This window comes from Castanea sativa, chromosome 12, assembly GCF_040712315.1.
Source record: "Castanea sativa cultivar Marrone di Chiusa Pesio chromosome 12, ASM4071231v1".
NCBI lineage: Eukaryota > Viridiplantae > Streptophyta > Magnoliopsida > Fagales > Fagaceae > Castanea > Castanea sativa.
Window position 1 is genome coordinate 37,717,229 of NC_134024.1, and position 19,322 is coordinate 37,736,550.

A 19,322-nucleotide genomic window follows, 5' to 3' on the forward strand; every position below is an offset into this window, starting at 1 on the left:
GAACTCACTCACCAAATAGGGCCTTAATTTCTCACTAACTTTTTGACCAGCTTGAAACAAAAATAATATAATTTCAGTGTAATGATACTTTCCATATGAAGAACGGTAAAAAAAACAATGATCAATTGTATCAATATACAAATTCAGATCCCCTTGTATCAAAAAACATTCAGATCCCCTTTTCTCTTTCCCATCACCGTGGAAATTGACTGCAGGAGATATCCAAATCTGAGGCCTGTAAAGTAATAGCGTGGGGAAGTTTGCAACTTCCAAACAACGACCCAGAGGTGGCGCAACAATATAGACGAATGAGGCAGTTGTCTAAAATCCCAAGTAGAAAAAGACCTTCAAATTTTTCCAAATAGAGTTATTTCTTTGATTGTAACAGTATTAAATAAGCACAAAAGTTAGCCAATAAATAAAATAATAATTTATTATCAAATGAAAAACAAGAAAAAGAGAGAGAAAGATGTTACATCCAAAACATTTTTCATAACAAATCCTAAGTGACAAGTTGTTACTAGCTGTTATTGGTGGGCAAAAAAGTAATTTTAGAGGTAGATTCCAATTAAAACTAGTAACAACTTAAAATCTAGGATTTGTTCTATTTTTGTAAGTTTCAATTAATTAGCTCAACTAGTAAAATCTCTGATAGTTACATATTAAAGTTTTAATGCTAATTTATTGAAACTGATGTGTGAGAGTTTTGTGTGTTTTAAGCTATATTTTTATCATCAAACTAGTTTGATTGGTTTGACAAGTCTGATGTGGATGCTCGTAAATCTCTAATCAAACCTTGGTCCCACCTTTGTTTTTAGATCTTTAGGGTCTGTTTGGTGAGTAATTATAAACTCACATTTTCATATTTTAAACAACAATACACACATTTCTACACACTTTTTTACCCACACGTCTTTCAAAAAATTACAAAAAACTATAAAAATCTTATCTCAAACACCTCTATCAAACACTTCCTAAATATCTCACTAACTTTTTGACTAGCTTGAAACAAAATAATATAATTTCGACCCGTGTAATGATACTTTCCACATGAAGAACAGTAAAAAACAATGATCCATTGTATCAGATTGCAAGAGACATCCAAATCTGAGACCTGTAAAGTAATAGTGCGGATAAGCTTGGACATTTTAAATAGAGAGAATCAGTTTGCAACTTCCAAAACAAACACCCATGGGATTGACTAGCTTGAAAAACGCGTTTTCCTTTGCTTCTCTGGTCGCGTTCGCCATTTTACATTCCTCATTCGAAGTTGCTTCTATTTCTGTGAATGCAGAGAGGGAGGCAGAGGCAGATGCTCTACTCATTTGGAAAGCCAGTCTTCAACGTGAAACCCAGTCACCCCTGCCTTCATGGACTCTCCTTCCTAATAATGCAACAAATTCTTCCAACAATCAATACACCAGCTCAACCCCATGCAGTTGGTTTGGCGTTTCTTGCATGCAGGAAGTGTTGTTAGATTAAACCTGACTAGCTCAGCCTTGAAAGGTACGCTTCATGAATTTCCATTCTCATCTCTCCCCAATCTTGCATACGTTGATCTCAGCATGAATGGATTCTTTGGTACAATCCCTATTCAAATTAGTCATCTCTCTAAACTCATTTATCTTGATCTGTCCTTTAATAACTTATCGGGGGAAATGCCACCCCAAATTGGTCTACTGACCAATCTTGAGGTGTTGCACCTAGGTGAAAATCAGTTAAATGGCTCAATTCCCATAGAAATAGGCCACTTAAAGTCTCTCAATGACCTTTCTTTGTATGCCAACCATCTCCATGGCCGCATTCCTGCTTCTATATGTAATTTGAGCAACCTGGCTTACTTGTATCTTGATGAAAATTTTTTTTTGTACTCCATTCCTACATCTTTGGCTGAATTAAGCAACTTGGCTTATTTGTACCTATGTGATAATCAACTTTCCGGTTCCATTCCTCCAGAAATTGGAAACCTTACCAATTTAGTTGAACTTGACATAAGCCACAACAATCTAAAAGGTCTCATCCCTCCTAGTATCGGAAAATTTGAAAATCTAGCATTGTTGCAAATGTATGAAAATCAGCTCTCTGGTAACATCCCCACTGAAATAGGGAATTTGAAGTCTCTCATGTTCTTAAGCCTTTATACAAATCATCTTTCTGGCACCATTCCAACATTGGTAGGTGCTCTCAGCAACCTCACCGTCTTATATTTATTCAACAATCAACTTTCGGGTTCCATTCCTAAAGAATTAGGAAACTTGAAGTCCCTAATTCATCTTATACTGAGCAGAAATATGTTAAATGGTAATGTTCCAATTTCCTTGGGCAATTTGACCAACTTGGAAGTTCTATACCTTCGTGAAAACCAATTTTCTGGTTTCATTCCTCAACAAATAGGAAACCTGACAAAGTTGGCTATACTACAGTTGGATACAAACAACTTCACTGGTTTTTTGCCTCAAAACTTGTGCCAAAGTGGTTATCTTCAAAAGTTTTCTGCAAACAACAGTCATCTCGAAGGTCCAATACCAAAAAGCTTGAGAAACTGCAAGAGCTTAATTAGAGTCCGCCTTGGAGACAACCAACTTAGTGGAAATATTGCTGAAGATTTTGGTGTCTACAATAACCTGGAGTTCATAGACCTAAGCAACAATAGATTTTATAGCGAAATCTCAGAGAATTGGAGTAGTTGTCCACGACTAACTACACTACGGATGGCTAGGAACAATATTAGTGGTGTCATACCGCCTAAAATTGGAAATTTTACTCAACTCCATGTACTTGATCTTTCTTATAATCAGTTAATTGGGAAGCTTCCAAAGGAATTTTGGAAGTTGACTTCTTTGTTGAAGTTGAAGTTGAATGGAAATCAACTTTCTGGTGATATATCTCCAGAGTTTGGATCATTAACAAATCTTGAGTATCTAGATCTATCAACTAATAGATTTGATCAACTAATAGATTTGATAAGTCAATCCCCTCAAATATAGGGAACCTTTTGAAACTAAATTATTTGAATATGAGCAACAACAACTTTAGCAATGACATTCCAATTGAAATGTGCAATTTAGCTCATTTGTCACAGCTAGATTTGAGTCATAACTTGCTTGAAGGAGAGATACCTTCACAAATTGACAATCTTCAGGACTTGGAGATGTTGAACGTCTCCCACAAAAACCTCTTTGGTGTTGTTCCAATTGTTTTTGAAGAAATGCATGGCCTATCATATGTGGACATATCCTTTAATATGTTGGAGGGTTCTCTTCCCGATAGCAAAGTATTTCAACATGCTCCCATAGAAGCACTACAAGGTAATAAAGGGCTATGTGGAAATGTTACAGGATTGCAACCCTGTGTGATAGGAAGACAAGTTTTGAAGAAGGGACACAAAATCATTTTCTTAATCATTTTCCCTCTTCTGGGAACACTTTCACTTGTATTGATGTTTCTTGGAATTTTCTTAATTTTTCAAAGAAAAAGGAAGCACCCCCGTACTGATCAAACAAATAACATGCACAATGAAAATGTGTTTTCGATATCAAGTTTTGAGGGAAGAGCAATGTACAATGAAATCATTGAAGCGACCCAGGGTTTTAATGCTATGTTCTGTATTGGGAAGGGAGGACATGCCACTGTCTATAAGGCAAGTCTAGCATCAGGAAACATTGTGGCAGTGAAGAAAATCCTATCCTTGGGTGATGGTGAGATTGTACAACAAAAAGAGTTCTTCAATGAGATAAGGGCATTAACAGAGAATCGGAATCTAAATATTGTGAATTTGCATGGCTTTTGTTCCCACTCACAACACTCGTTCGTGATTTATGAGTTCCTTGAAAAGGGTAGCTTGAACATGATTTTTACCAATGGCGGAGGAGCTAAAAGATTGGACTGGAATAAGAGGGTGAATATCATCAAAGGTGTTGCTTACACTTTGTCTTACTTGCACCATAATTGCTCACCACCAATTGTTCATAGGGACATATCAAGCAAAAATGTTTTGCCAGATTCTCAATACGAGGCTCATGTTTCAGACTTTGGCATAGCTAAACTTCTTAATCGAGACTCATCCAATTGGACTTCACTTGCTATCACATATGGATATATTGCACCAGGTAATATATTTCAATTTTTTAATCAATGTAGAATACAAAGCATATGAACACATTGACATTAATATTCTGTTTTTTTGTAAAGCTTGCTTATACAATGAAGATAAATGAGAAATGTGATGTTTATAGTTTTGGAGATTTGGCTCTTGAAGTGATCAAAGGAAGACATCCTGGTGAAATGATCCCCATTCTATCTGCTTCAATTGTGGGGGATAATTTACTATTGAAAGATTTGTTAGACTTACGCATTTCACCTCCCACTCTTCAACTTGAGAGTCAATTGCTAGTCATCATAAAGCTGGCAATTGCATGCTTGCATGCAAATCCAGACTGTAGACCAACTATGCACATGGTTTCTCAACTGTTGTCAATCCAAAATGCACTTTCCTAGGGCCACACAATCTCACCAGGACAAGCAAGGATATAGTGAATTGTTTGGAATGTGATATAATCTGTCAAATTTATGCTGCTGAAGGCAATTGTTTGTTTAAGATTATGTAATGGCTAGAGTACTAGTAGATCTTTAATTGCAAGTACTAATAAATTACTGCTGGTAATTGTAACTCAGATTTCAAGCACATTACATGATAAATACATGATTGGCTATTTTGGTATGCATTATAAAGATTTCAAATCTATATATTATTAAAAGCTAAAGCGTAGCATTTAATATTGCTACGCTCACATTGAGTCACATCAGCAGCCACGTCATCATTTTTTATTTCCAACTTTATATATATATATATATATATATATATATATATATATATATATATATATATTAAACATTTTCTCATTTAAGGTGACTTAAAAACTCCATTATTTAAAAATTAAAATATCTTTTAACTATTATTTTTATTATTAATTTTCCAAAACTCTCCCTCCCTTTTACCTCTTCATCTGCTCACTACTTTCTACCTTAATATCATTCTTTCTCTACCTTTTTGTCTTCCTTTATTTTGAATCTTCTTATTCTCAACATCTTACGTACTATAAAATTAACATTTTCTTTTTCATTCTATGCATAGTTTTTGCACACAAAAAAGGTTACTTCACTCTCACTCACTCTCTCTCGCTCGCTCTCTCTCGCTCTCTCTCTCTCTCAATTTGTTTTTCATTTTTTGTTTGATTTTTTTTATTTCATCGATTCTTTAGGTTGATGAATTTTTGTATTAATTAGAATTCTACTTTGGGCTGATGCAATTTAGTTTTGTGTTTTAAATTGTTATCTTTTATATTCTCTTTGATTAAATATTATCCTACTACATTATACATATAGTATATAATAATATAATGTTATTATATTACATAGAATGACTTGGATAATTTGATATTTATTGTTATATTTTTTTTTCTCTTTTTTCTTCTCATCTTATTTTATTCAACATTTAAATCCTACCACATCCTCTATACTATTAAATTATCTAGCACAAATCAAGAAAATGGCTAGATACAAACCTGCCTTCCTTTACCATACATTGGGGGAATCAAAATATTTGTGTATAAAGGGTCATATAATTTATAATTTATAATTTAGATAGCATTCTTTGAATGTGTCTAGGCCTATAGATTGAGCAATTTGTAAACTTAAAAGGCTATTGAGAATGAACTTTTTGAATCAAGACTAAAAAAAATATGAACTACTATATATCATTTAGATAAAAACTTTTATCATAGATACATTAATTTTTTTTGCACAAATTTAAATTACGCAAACTTAATAATCTTATATTATGTGTTAGCATTGACTCTGCTTCTTCTTCTTCTTCTTCTTCTCAAAAATATTATGTATCATCTTTAAAGGATGCCAACAATATTGATCTTAAGGGAAAAGTTACATAAAATATTAAGAAAAAAATGTTTTATATTACAATCTATTAAAAATGCTTTTTAAATAATTAAACCTTTCTATTTTTCATATCATTGATGTGTTCTACAACTACCATATGTGTTAACTGAAGTCTCAATATTCTTAAGTTGTTTCGGCAAAAAAAAAAAAAAAAGTTGTCACAAAAGAAGAGTTCATGTAAAGGTTTTTGCAAAATGAAATATTTGTTTTACAATTTTTGCCGCTAAGATGACCCCAGAGGATTTCAGCCCCAATAAATATCCTCCAAGCTTTGGGAGCAATCTGGCTGACGGATATTCCCAAAAAATTGGCCAACTGACGGTGTAACGATGTCAGCAGCAACCTTAACCTAGCAGCAAACATGGCATCATACTTGTAGTCACCATTTATCAGACTGATGACCACCTAAGAATCACAGTGTATAATCACATTTGTTGCCCCTGCTGCTTTAGCAAGGTCTAGCCCAGCCACCAATGCTTCGTATTAGGCTTCATTGTTTGTTATTGGGAAGTCAAGACGAGCCATGCACTTATCTTCGTCTCCTTCAAGGAAATGGAGCACTACACTAGCTCCTCCAACTTGCCTGTTAGATGACCCATCTGTGTGAATGCTCCATTGATGATGTTTTTCTGCCCCCTGGCCTTCCATATTAGTGAACTCTGCGATGAAGTCAGTGATTACTTGCCCCTTTATGGCGGTGCGCGGGCTATATTGTATGTCAAACTCACTCAGCTCTAAAGCCCATAGCGCCATTTGTCCAGTGGCTTCGGGACTACTCATTGCTCTTTGTAGAGGTTTGACAGTCAAGACAACAATAGTGTGAGCCTAGAAGTATGGCTTTAACTTACAGGTTACAGTAACTAAAGCGAAATGCTCGGCTTTTCCTCCGTCCCTCGAAGTGCTCAGCTGGTGTACTATACGGGCATTTGTGCCATATTCTACTCTCTGACCAAGGCCATGCTAACGGTAGCCGAGGACACCGCCAAATAGAGGAACAACTCCTCCCTAGGCTTGGACGGACTTAGCAATGGTAGGAAAAAGAGACAGGCTTTCAAATTCTCGAATGCCTGCTGACGCTCGACGGTCCACTCAAAAGACTTCTTAAATGTGCGGAACAAAGGTAGGTACTTGTTCGTTTCCTGTGATACAAACCTATTCAGTGCTACTACTCTGCCGTTAAGGCTTTAGACTTCCTTCATGTTCCTTGGTGGTGTCATTTCCATAATGGCTCAGACCTTGTTGGGGTTGACTTTGATACATTTTTGAAACACCATGAACCTCAAGAATTTTTCAGTCATCACCCCGAACGCACACTTGCTTGGATTGAGCTTCATGTTGTAAGAGCGGAGGGTGTTGAAGGTTTCCCAGAGGTCATTCAAATGATCACCATCTCTTTGACTTTTTACTAGCATGTTGTCGACATAGACTTCGACATTCCTTCGGATCTAATGTGTAAACATCTTGTTCATGAGTCTTTCATACGTCACGCCTACGTTTTTTAGTCCGAATGGCATCACTTTATAGCTGAATAGCCCTTGGCTTGTGACAAACGAAGTTTTCTCTTAATCAGCTTCATTTAGCTTAATCTGGTTATAGCCAAAGAAAGTGTCCATGAAGCTTAGCAACTGGTGGCGAGCTTCAGAGTCTACAAGAATGTCAATCCGCGGTAGTGGGTAACTGTCCTTGGGGCATGCTTTGTTTAGGTTCATAAAATCTACACACATTCTCCCTTTCCCGTTGGCTTTCTCCAAGCGAAGACATCTTGATTCTCCTAGAGAAAAGTTGTGAGTGCTTGGGGGACAGGCGGACTGGCAAGGGTGCCAATCCTAGTCGTTTGATTGAGTTTGGAATCGTCAAGATGTATCTCCTCAAGTTTTTCAACAGGCTCCGCCACCATTGGATGCTCTTCTATAATCATGGCTTGAAGATGGTCATCCATCTCCAACATAGCTATGTAGCACTTGAGAGCAGCCACCTGATGTCCACGTAATTCTCCCACTCTATACTTGGTATGGAATTTGATCATTAAATGATAAGTTGAAGTTACCACTTTCCACGAGTTAAGGGTAGGCCATCCTAAGATGGCAATGTAAGCCAACAAGCAGTTGACCATAAGGAATTTCACGTCCTTAGTGATCTGCTGGGGGTAATCACCAACCATGAAAGGTAACGTGATTGCATTGAGGGGGAATACCCTTGTTCCTCCAAAACCAATGAGCGGAGCGTTAGTCAGAACCAGCCGTTCTCTCTCAATCCTCATCTGTTGGAATGCTAAGTAGTATGAAGGAAAAATTCTGGTTTTGCATCTCATGCAAAACACACAGTGGAAGCAACGAACTAGGATCTATTTCATTCAATTGGTTGATAACGTACACTACAATTCCACTTTGCGCCCAAGATGTGTGATATCTCAATCAGTTTTCAAAGGGAGAATGAAAGTGTGTCTCACACTCTCTTACACATTGTTTCTTATTTCTCCTTTTCACTAAAAAAAAATTATGTATGTTTCTCCTTTTATAACTAACTGATTATCTAATTGGGCTGGCCTATTGGGCCTTTCCAATTGGGCTTTAGTGTGTGGCTTGGAGTGGGACCAAAAGGAACCAATAAGACACTAGCTCCAATGGGCCTTAGGCTTTTTCGTCAACTCTTGACAAGTCCAAAGTTACCATTCATTATATTTAATACCACTATATAAATATAATTGCACTCTAGGCCTTATTAATAAATTATATTCCTAGACTTTATTATACATGCAACCCTTTCATAAAATATTCATAGTAACACAAAGTCATAAATGTAAACTGCCACTTTGTAAATTACTACATCTTATCCTTAAGTACCCAGTTTAATCCTTTAAAATTATTCATTATATATTTATGAAATCCAATTTCATAAATATATACTTTAGTAATTTCTTACTAAAGTGGTTAGGCCTAACTCTCTAAATAACTGAACCCATTAAACTTATCTCAAGGGAATATTTTATATCTCCATCAAGAGATTATGAATTTCATCTTGAGAATATATGTTCCATCAACATTAAATGTGGTTGCCCAACATACTGAGGTTTTGACCGTCACTTCAGATATCACTCCTAATATATCAAAGCAACCTACACCTCATGATAAGGTCCATTATTCTCTCAGGATTAAGAGTTCATGCAAATAGAAGTCGTGAGATTTATTATTTATTTGACAGTCGTTAGGTGAATAATAAATCTCACAGCGGTCCTGTTTAATATGTCTTAACTCTTAAAACATATCAACATATCAACTAGAAGTCTCCACTTCCATGATCAAGACAAATCATCTTAGTTGATACGTTATAGTCTTCGCAGATGAAATGCCCAATTTCATCACCGACTACGAACTATAAATTCTGAGTTTACAAAGAACTTGTGATTTTAATCTTCTGTGACTTTTCACACAAATCACATACAATGCATCTCATGGACTATATGATAATGTCTCATATTCATGTTGTCATTATTTTAGATAATAATAAAATAACTTTATCAATCACAATATTAAGTCATACATCATGTCATACATAATATCATACATAGCATCATACAATAGGATTTAAGGGTACTAATCCTAACAATCTCTCACTTGTCCTAAAGACTATTGTACACTAATTTAACTCTCATTGCTCCCAAATGTGACTCGAAAGTCCTTTGAGGCAAGGTTTTAGTAAAAGGATTTGCTAGATTATTTGCACTTTCATTCTTTGCTACCATAACATCTCCACGAGTAACAATGTCTCGAATGATGTAGTACTTCCTCTCAATGTGCTTTCCTTTCTTGTGATTCCTTAGATCTTTGGATTGTGCAACCGCTCCACTATTGTCGCAAAACAATGTGATGGGAACTTGCTCCATTTTCATAATACCAAGATCAGAAAGGAATTTCTTAAGCCAAACAACCTCCTTTACTGCTTCACAAGCAGCAACGTACTCGGCTTCCATGGTGGAGTCCGCAATACAAGATTGCTTAACACTCCTCCAACTTATGGCTCCACCTCCCAAGGTGAAAACACATCCTGAAGTGGATTTTCTGAAATCTAGATCCGATTGAAAATCTGAATCTGTATAGCCAATGGGAATCAAATCCTCACTATGGTAAACAAGCATATAATCTCTCGTTCTCCTAAGATACTTGAGAATATGCTTTACAGCTTGCCAATGTTTTGGTCCTAGATTTGATTGATATCGACCGACCATGCCAACTGAATAACAAATATCTGGTCTAGTACAAAGCATAGTATACATGAGACTTCCCACTGCAGAAGCATAAGGAACTTGTCTCATCATATTTTCTTCCTCTTGAGTCTTAGGCCTTTGGTCATCAGACAGAGGAACTCCATGTCTAAAAGGAAGCAATCCTTTCTTGGAGTTTTGCATGCTAAACCGTTCTAAGACCTTATCTATATATCCAACTTGTGATAAGCCTAACATCTTATTCTTACGATCTCATCAAAGCTTAATCCCTAGAATAAAGTTAGCCTCACCCAAGTCCTTCATATCAAATTGACTTGACAACCAAACTTTAACCGATGACATTACCCTTACATTATTCCCAATAAGTAGAATATTATCAACATAAAGCACTAGGAACATTACTACTTTATCTCGATGTCTTTTGTACATACATGGTTCATCAAGATTTTGTTCAAAACCAAATGACTTGATTGCTTGATCAAATCTAATGTTCCATGACCTAGATGCTTGTTTAAGTCCATAAATGGACCTATTCAACTTGCATACCATATGCTCTTGGTTCTTTGCTATGAAACCTTCTGGTTGCAACATTTATATTTCTTCTTCAAGATTGCCATTAAGAAATGCAATCTTGACATCCATTTTCCAAATCTCATAATCATAATGAGCAGCAATGGATAAGAGAATTCTAATAGATTTAAGCATGGTTACTGGCGAAAAAGTTTCATCATAATCAATACCTTCTTTTTGTGTATACCCTTTCGCCACTAGCCTTACTTTAAAGGTTTCAACATTTCCATCTATCCCTCTCTTCCTCTTGTAAACCCATTTGCAACCAACAGGTTTAATGTCGTTAGGCGCCTTTACGAGATTTCATACATGATTGGAATACATAGAATCCAATTCAGATTTCATAACTTAGACCCAATGATGTGCACCTATATCATTCATTGCTTCATCATAAGTGTAAGGATCCGATTCAGCCTCTTCTGTGATAGCCTCATAAGTTTCTCCCAAACCTATGAATCTTATAGGAGGCCGAACAACTTTCCCATTACGACGAGGCACTTATGTACTAGACATCTCATGAGTAGTATCTTGTGGTGTATCTAATACAGTCACATCATCCCTAGTTTCATCCATTGGTTGTTCAACTACAGGTTCATTCATTTCAGCCAAGACAACTCTACTTCTAGGAGTAAAGTTATTCATATAGTCATTTTCCAAGAATTTGACATTTGTGCTAACAAACACTTTATTATCCTTCTGACCATAGAATAAACCTCCAACTGTTCCTTTTGGATACCCTACAAAAAATACCACTTTTGTTTTAGACTATAACTTGTCAGACTTTCCTTTCAATACATGTGCTGGATAACCCCAAATGTGGAGATGTCTCATACTAAGCTTACGCCCATTCCACAACTCTACAAGTGTTTTAGGAATAGACTTCGAAGATACTAAATTCAAAAGATACATTGCCGTATTTAAGGCATATCCCCAAAAAGAAATTGGTAGAGTCGAATAACTCAACATGGACCTAACCATATCTAAAAGAGCCCTATTCCTTCTTTCTGCTACACCATTTTGTTGTGGAGTTTCAGGTGCAGTCAATTGGGATATAATCCCATTTTCAGTCAAGTAATCCTTAAAATCACCAAGAAGGTATTCGCCACCTCGATTAGATCGAATGGCCTTTATGTGTTTACCCAATTGATTCTCAACTTCAGCCTAAACTCTTTGAACTTTTCAAAGGTTTCGGACTTCCGTTTCATTAGGTACACATAACCAAATCTAGAGTAACCATCAGTGAAAGTAATGAAATACTCATAGCCACCTCTTGCTTGAATTGGCATAGGACCACATACATCTAAATGTACTAGTTCTAGCAAATCTGGGGCTCTTCTACCCTTTGCATTAAAAGGTCATTTGGTCATCTTACCTTCCAAACAAGATTCGCAAACTGGAAAACCATCAAAGTCCATGGGCTATAAAAGTCCATCTTTGATTAGTCTTTGAATCCTACCTGAATTAATATGACCTAAACGCAAGTGCCATAGATATGCATCACTAGTAGAAGGAAACTTTCTCTTTAATGATTTCACATAAGAGCTACTATCTAATTCAGAATTGTATAATTCATGCTTATCAGGAGTTAAAATATAAAGACCATCCACAATATTGTCAAAACAGATAAACACTTTATCCTTCTTTATTACAACATTGTCTTTCAGGATAATACAATATCCATGTTTACCTAAGTAAGTTGTAGAAATTAAATTCCTACGAACATTAGGTACATATAAACAATCTTCCAATATTAAAACTCCAGACTTAAAACACAAATTAAACACTCCAACAGGTTCAACCAGAATCTTGCTCCCATCAGCCAAAGTAAGAAATAGTTTTCCCGTATTCAACTTTCTGGTCTCCTGGAACCCCTGCAAAGAATTACAGATATGATTAGTACAACCTGAATCCACACACCAGGAATCCGTTGGATTCTATACCAAACATATTTCAAGAAGAAATGAACTTTTCATACCCTTATTCTTGGCAGCTTTGAATGTTGGACAATTCCTCTTCCAATGTCATTTCTCACCACAATGGAAACACTTTCCTTTGTTGGCAACCCCAAAGGCAATTTGTTTACCATCTTTCTTAATGAAGTCCTTCTTCTTCTTCTTCTTACCCTTGCCTTTCGACTTAGGTTAAGAAGTAGAAGCTTCACCAACATTGGTTTCAACACTAGAAGTACCAAGGATGCCTTCCGCCGCCACTAACTCATTCATTAATTCAGACAAAGAATAAATCTTTTTGTTCATATTATAATTGAATCTGAATTCCTTGAATGATTCTGGTAGTGACTAGAGTATCATATCCACTTGGGATTCTCCATCAATGCCGGCACCTAAAACTTCTAATGTGTTCAGATTAGCAATCATCTTGCTCCCTCACTGAACTTCCTGCAGCCATTTTGGTATTATAAATTTGCCTCATGGTTTCTTGCCTTGCAGAATGACCTTGCTCACCAAGCATCTCCTTCAGACTATGCATTATGTCCGAAGCAAGTTCTACATCCTGCATTTGATGCTGTAGAACATTTAAGATAGATGCTAGGATGTATCACTTGGCCATCTCATTAGATTTCTGCCAACGATCATATCGCTGTTTTTCCTCAAGAGGAGCATCTAATGAAGGAAAGTTAGGGCATGGTTGAGTAAGCACATATTTGTGCTCTTCAGCAGTAAGAACAATGTCCAAATTTCTTTTCCAATCAACATAGTTGGATCCAGTCAGTTTGTTTTGGTTAAGAATAGAAACAAGTGGGCTAAATGATGCCATGATAAAATCTGAAAATAATAAACATAAATATAATAAGTAGATTGAACATTATCAATTTAGCATATAAACATATAATATGGAGACTTAACAAAACCATAAAATAATATATGCAACGACAACCCAATCTCATATTCAATATCCCTCAACATAGAGTGAACATAAAATACTATGATTGATTGAGAACTATTCTCATTATTAGTGCTATCATGATAACTCTTATCAAACACTAGTGATATGCCGTTTTACATTTAGCCTCTAAGTAATAATAGTAAGAACTCAGCCTAGAGGATACTATAATACTTAGTCTAGTGTATACCATTGTCTAGAATCATGTGTAACCACATTTCATCCCTTTAACAGGCTTATTTTGTAGTGCCATGATAAAACACCCTTCTCATGGAATGCAAAGCTCGAAGTTAAGACAAGGTGTTTATCAAACCACTATGAACCAGGAAATTCAATCTTGTAGGACCATGAAATAAATACTCTCCGCATGGAATACTAAGCTCGAGGTAAAGACAAAGTATATATTTCACACTACTATGAACCAACAATGGAGGCCATGAGATCCAACCCTTGTATCTCTCTCCCACTAGATATTTTAAAATAAAGGTTTTTAAGATCAAGAATGATAATAATGCTAGACACGTGAAAAAATATAATCATAATCTCATTAGGAATAAATTTCATTAAACTAGCATTAACATATATAAATAGATATAACGTAATAAAAACCCATATTACATATAAAAATCCATATTATATTATATATAATATAATATACAAATTAATATATGTAATGTATAATTATTACATTATATATATATATATATATATATATTAATTAATTCATGAAGTCAAGGACTCCATATTTACAATAATATCTATTGGGTCCCACTTGCAATATATATATATGGATTGATCTTTTCCATGGCCATAAAACATGCAAGACAAGAAAAACTTTGAATAGTCAACCCATGCAAGCCAAAATCCAAGAACCCACATTCAAACCATGCAAGCCATATAACAATTCCATGAAACTACGTCCAAGCCATGCAAAGACATTCAAAAGGTGCAAAGAAAAAAAAACAAACCGTGAATGAAATGGTAGTTATTATTTGAATAACTACCATCCATTTCAATAACCACCCAATCCGTATGGAGACTTAGTGTGATATGTGGTTATCATTTTGAATGTGGCTGTATAGTTTGCAATGGCTTTAAAACATTAACATTCAATCATATTCTTCTATTAATGGTTATTTAATCAATGACCAATCCGTGCACATGTAGAACAATATATCACATATATTTATCAATGCACACAAAATTTATGAAACAATATCTTTATGCAGAAGTTTGAAACACAAAGATAACGGTTTTGTATTTTAAATTCTAAAAATTCAATCACACGCTATACAATCATGAAATGAAAACCTAGCTCTGATACCAATTGAAGGAAAAATTTTGGTTTTGCATCTCATGCAAAACACGCAGCGGAAGCGTGGTGGGCCCATAACCCACAGGTCCCAAGATCAAAACTTGGCTCTGATACCAATTGAAGGAAAAATTTTGGTTTTGCATCTCATGCAAAACACACAGCGGAAGCAACGAACTAGGATCTATTTCATTCAATTGGTTGATAACGTGCACTACATAAATTTCAAAATTTAAGAACAAGATAGCGTACCTTGGTGTGGAGAAATTCAAAACAAAGATTAGAAGCACTTGGAAAAACTTTTAATCTTCACTCCAATTCCACTTTGCGCCCAAGATGTGTGGTCTCTCAATCAGTTTTGAAAGGGAGAATGAAAGTGTGTCTCACACTCTCTTACACATTGTTTCTTATTTCTCTTTTTCACTAAAAAAAAATTTTGTATGTTTCTCCCTTTATAACTAACTGATTATCTAATTGGGCTGGCCTATTGGGCCTTTCCAATTGGGCTTTAGTGTGTGGCTTGGAGTGGGATCAAAAGGGACCAATAAGACACTAGCTCCAATGGGCCTTGGGCTTTTTCGTCAACTCTTGACAAGTCCAAATTTACCATTAATTATATTTAATACCACTATATAAATATAATTGCACTCTAGGCCTTATTAATAAATTATATCCCAAGACTTTATTATACATGCAACCCCTTCATAAAATATTCGTAGTAACACAAAGTCATAAATGTAGACTGCCACTTTGTAAATTACTATATCTTATCCTTGAGTACCCGGTTTAATCCTTTAAAGTTATTCATTATATATTTATGAAATCCAATTTCATAAATATATACTTTAGTAATTTCTTACTAAAGTGGTTAGGTCTAACTCTCTAAATAACTGAACCCATTAAACTTATCTCAAGGGAATATTTTATATCTCCATCAAGAGACTATGAATTTCATCTTAAGAATATATGTTCCATCAACATTAAATGTGGCTACCCAACATACTGAGGTTTTGACCGTTATTTTAGATCTCACTCCTGATATATCAAAGCAACCTACACCTCATGATCAGGTCCATTATTCTCTCAGGATTAAAAGTTCATGCAAATAGAAGTCGTGAGATTTATTATTCATTTGACAATCGTTAGGTGAATAATAAATCTCACAGTGGTCCTATTCAATATGTCTTAACTCTTAAAACATATCAACATATCAACTAGAAGTCTCCACTTCCATGATCAAGACAAATCATCTTAGTTGATACGTTATAGTCTTCGCAGATGAAATACCCAACTTCATCACCGACTACGAACTATAAATTCTGAGTTTACAAAGAACTTGTGATTTTAATCTTCTGTGACTTTTCACACAAATCACATACAATGCATCTCATGGACTATATGATAATGTCTCATATTCATGTTGCCATTAGTTTAGATAATAATAAAATAACTTTATCAATCACAATATTAAGTCATACATCATGTCATACATAATATCATACATAGTATCATACAACAGGATTTAAAGGCACTAATCCTAACAATGTAAAGGATGTCGGTGGAGTTGCCATTATCAATCAAGACCCGGTGGGTCTTGTAATCCCCTATCCGTATGCTAACAACTAGTGCATCATCATGTAGGTGGTGGAGATAGCGAACGTCTTCCTCTGAAAACCCAATGACGGGGTTGTCGACTCGTGCCATCTTGGGAACAACACCCGTGATCTGGACATTTTGAACCATCCTTAGGTAAGTTTTGCGAGCCTTTTTAGTGGAGCAAGAGGTTGTAGTTCCACCCACGATCATTCTTATGTCTCTTATGGGTGGCCTGGGATGTTCGTTCTCTTGCCGTGTGGGTTGCTCTTGAGGCATGTCCGTCTTCTCTTTGTTGACAAACCTCTGCAACTTTTCTTGCCAGATAAGAGCATCAATTTGTTGCTTCAAGTCATAGCAGTTAGATTTGTCGTGCACGTGGTCTCGGTGGAACCAGCAGTACTTATCTCGAGACCTCTTGTTGGGGTCCCCCTTCAGCTGCCCTAGGAACGTCAGGGCTCCTTCGTCCTTGATTTGCATCAAGACTTGATTGATCAGGGTATTTAACGGCGTGAAGTTTGTAAACCTCCCAGTGGGGGGTTTGGAACGCCCATCTTCTCGTCGGTCTCCAGTTCTTGTTCTCTTTCATCCTCTAACCTGCCGTGCTTCCTCCTGTCTTTCCCTCTTCTTAGGCCTATCTTCTCGGGCCAGCAACGAGTCTTCAGCATTCATGTACTTAGTTACCCTCTAGAGTACCTCTAACATAGTCTTGGGGTCATTTTTGTATAAGGAAAATAGGAACTTACCCTTCCGTAGTCCATTGGTAAACGTGGCCACGAGTATCTTGTCATTGGCTTCATCAATCGAGAGTGCCTCCTTGTTGAAGCGTGCTATGGATCTCAACATCTCCTCCTCCCATTGTTTGATATTAATCAGGCATGTCGTGGTCTTCTTGTGTTTGTACCTTCCAATGAAATGCGTGGCAAACTAGGCACTCAACTCCTTAAAGGTGCCAATGGAATTTGGAGTCAGCTTACTGAACCATACCCTTGCAAGACCTTTTAGTGTAGTTGGGAAGACCTGGCACATGATTTCATCAGCCACCCCTTGTAGGTGCATCAGTGTCTTGAAGGTCTCTAGGTGATTGAGAGGGTCACTATTGTCGTCGTAAGTTTCCACCTAGGGCATGCGAAACTTTGGCAAAAGGGGGAACTAGGTAACGAATGCAGTGAAGGGCGAGTCTATACGGTGGACTAACTCATCAATATTGTTCGATACCCACCCTCTGAAGGTGTTCATCATGAAGTCCATTTGTTCCTTTAGCATCTGCATCTCGATGACTATATGCGACGATGGAGCCATATCCATGGTGGACGGACGACTTGTATCCTGCCGCTCTTGTCTGGTTGGGGCATTGTTGCCTTCCAGCCCCTCTTAGTTCCTTCTCTCGATGCAAGTTCCTTCCTGGTCCTCCTTTTGAGTGTTAAGTAACGCGTTCTTTTGGTGTAGTTGCTCCTCTAGATCATGGTTTTGCTTGGTAAGGCGTTCTATAGCTGCAGCGAGCGTCTGAACTTGTCTCTCGAGGGCAGTGGTACATGGTTCGTCCCCTTGATTGTTAGTGGTGGTTGCCATTAAGTGAGTGAGTACTATGTAACTCTTTGTCCAGGAAGCGGTAGTACGGCTTACTTCCTATTGTTCCCCACAGATAGGGCCAATTGATTATGCCAAAAATCGTCAGTGAGCTATATGGTCCTTATGTGCTCCAACCAAGACCTGCACACACAAAGGGAAGAAGAAGAACCTACGAAGGGTACCGGTGTGGTACTGGCTAAATGCCCTCCGACAGTCAAGTTAGAGAAATTTCTTGTTCACAACTCTAGAGTGTCAGAGTTGGGGTGAATTAAATGTACTTTGGTTTGTGAGGGTTTGGGGGGATTTTATAGTAGCGTAGAGTTGACATCCATTTCTTAATGAAGATGGTCTTTCCTTGTAGGGAAGCTCTTTTTACCAAGTGTATATTGCGGGATGCTTTCCTTGTAGGGGTTCGTTCGATTAGGGTTAATCTTTGTTCACAAGATATTTTCTTATAGACATATTCTTGGGGGCCAAGTATAGCCATGCTATACCCATCACTTTTTTCTTTTCTTGCCTTCAACTTCCTCCCCGTCAGCTTCTTATCCCGTCCAGGCGCAGTTGCTGTCAGGTAGTGGCATGAAATCGTCGACTCTGAGATTGACAGCTTCTTCTTGCATGAAGTCGTCGGCTTTGATACCGATGGCTTCATCTTGCGTGAAGTTGTCAACATGCATAATAGAGCTGACGGGTTCTTGAAGACCAACAAATTCTTTTAATTTTCCAATTAAAAATTACCCCTATCATTGCCATTGCTAAAAATCACATTAACATTCTGAATTTTTTTATGTGGTTAGTAATTTAGTAACTGTTGTTGGAGGCTCTTGTAAGAGACGAGATGCTCTTCAAGATGCACAATTTGCCAAAATCAAAGAAGAGTTAGAGAATGGTGTATGTAGAAGTGGGCAAGGTTTAAATCAAGAGACAAATCTTAAATGTCCTGTTGATACACGTTGTGGATCATATTATTGGACTATTCTCAACTTGATTTTGATATTCTCTACTGTTGTTGATGTACTTGAGATTATTGAAGAAGATGGCTGGCCTCTTCGACCAAAAAGTTGAAGCTCGGTCTATTATGAGGTCAATTCTATCTTTTGAATTAGTCTTTGTTCTACACTAGATAAAAAACATCTTAGGGATTGCAAATGAGTTGTCAATAGCATTGAAAAAAAATTCAAGATATAGTAAATGCTA

General features: G+C 36.6%; 1 protein-coding gene and 1 pseudogene across 1 annotated transcript; one reads left to right on the plus strand and one right to left on the minus strand.

The window, feature by feature from the left end:
• Positions 1 to 1,191: 1,191 nt before the first annotated feature.
• LOC142621251 (uncharacterized) lies at positions 1,192 to 4,645 on the plus strand (annotated as a pseudogene).
• A 3,081-nt stretch (positions 4,646 to 7,726) lies between these two features.
• LOC142620620 (uncharacterized) lies at positions 7,727 to 17,225 on the minus strand. The gene is made up of 3 exons (XM_075793964.1): positions 17,151 to 17,225; positions 16,503 to 17,021; positions 7,727 to 8,215 (listed from the first exon to the last, which is right to left on the minus strand). Exons 1-3 carry the CDS (start codon positions 17,223 to 17,225, stop codon positions 7,727 to 7,729), a joined length of 1,083 nt encoding a protein of 360 aa, XP_075650079.1.
• Positions 17,226 to 19,322: the final 2,097 nt, after the last annotated feature.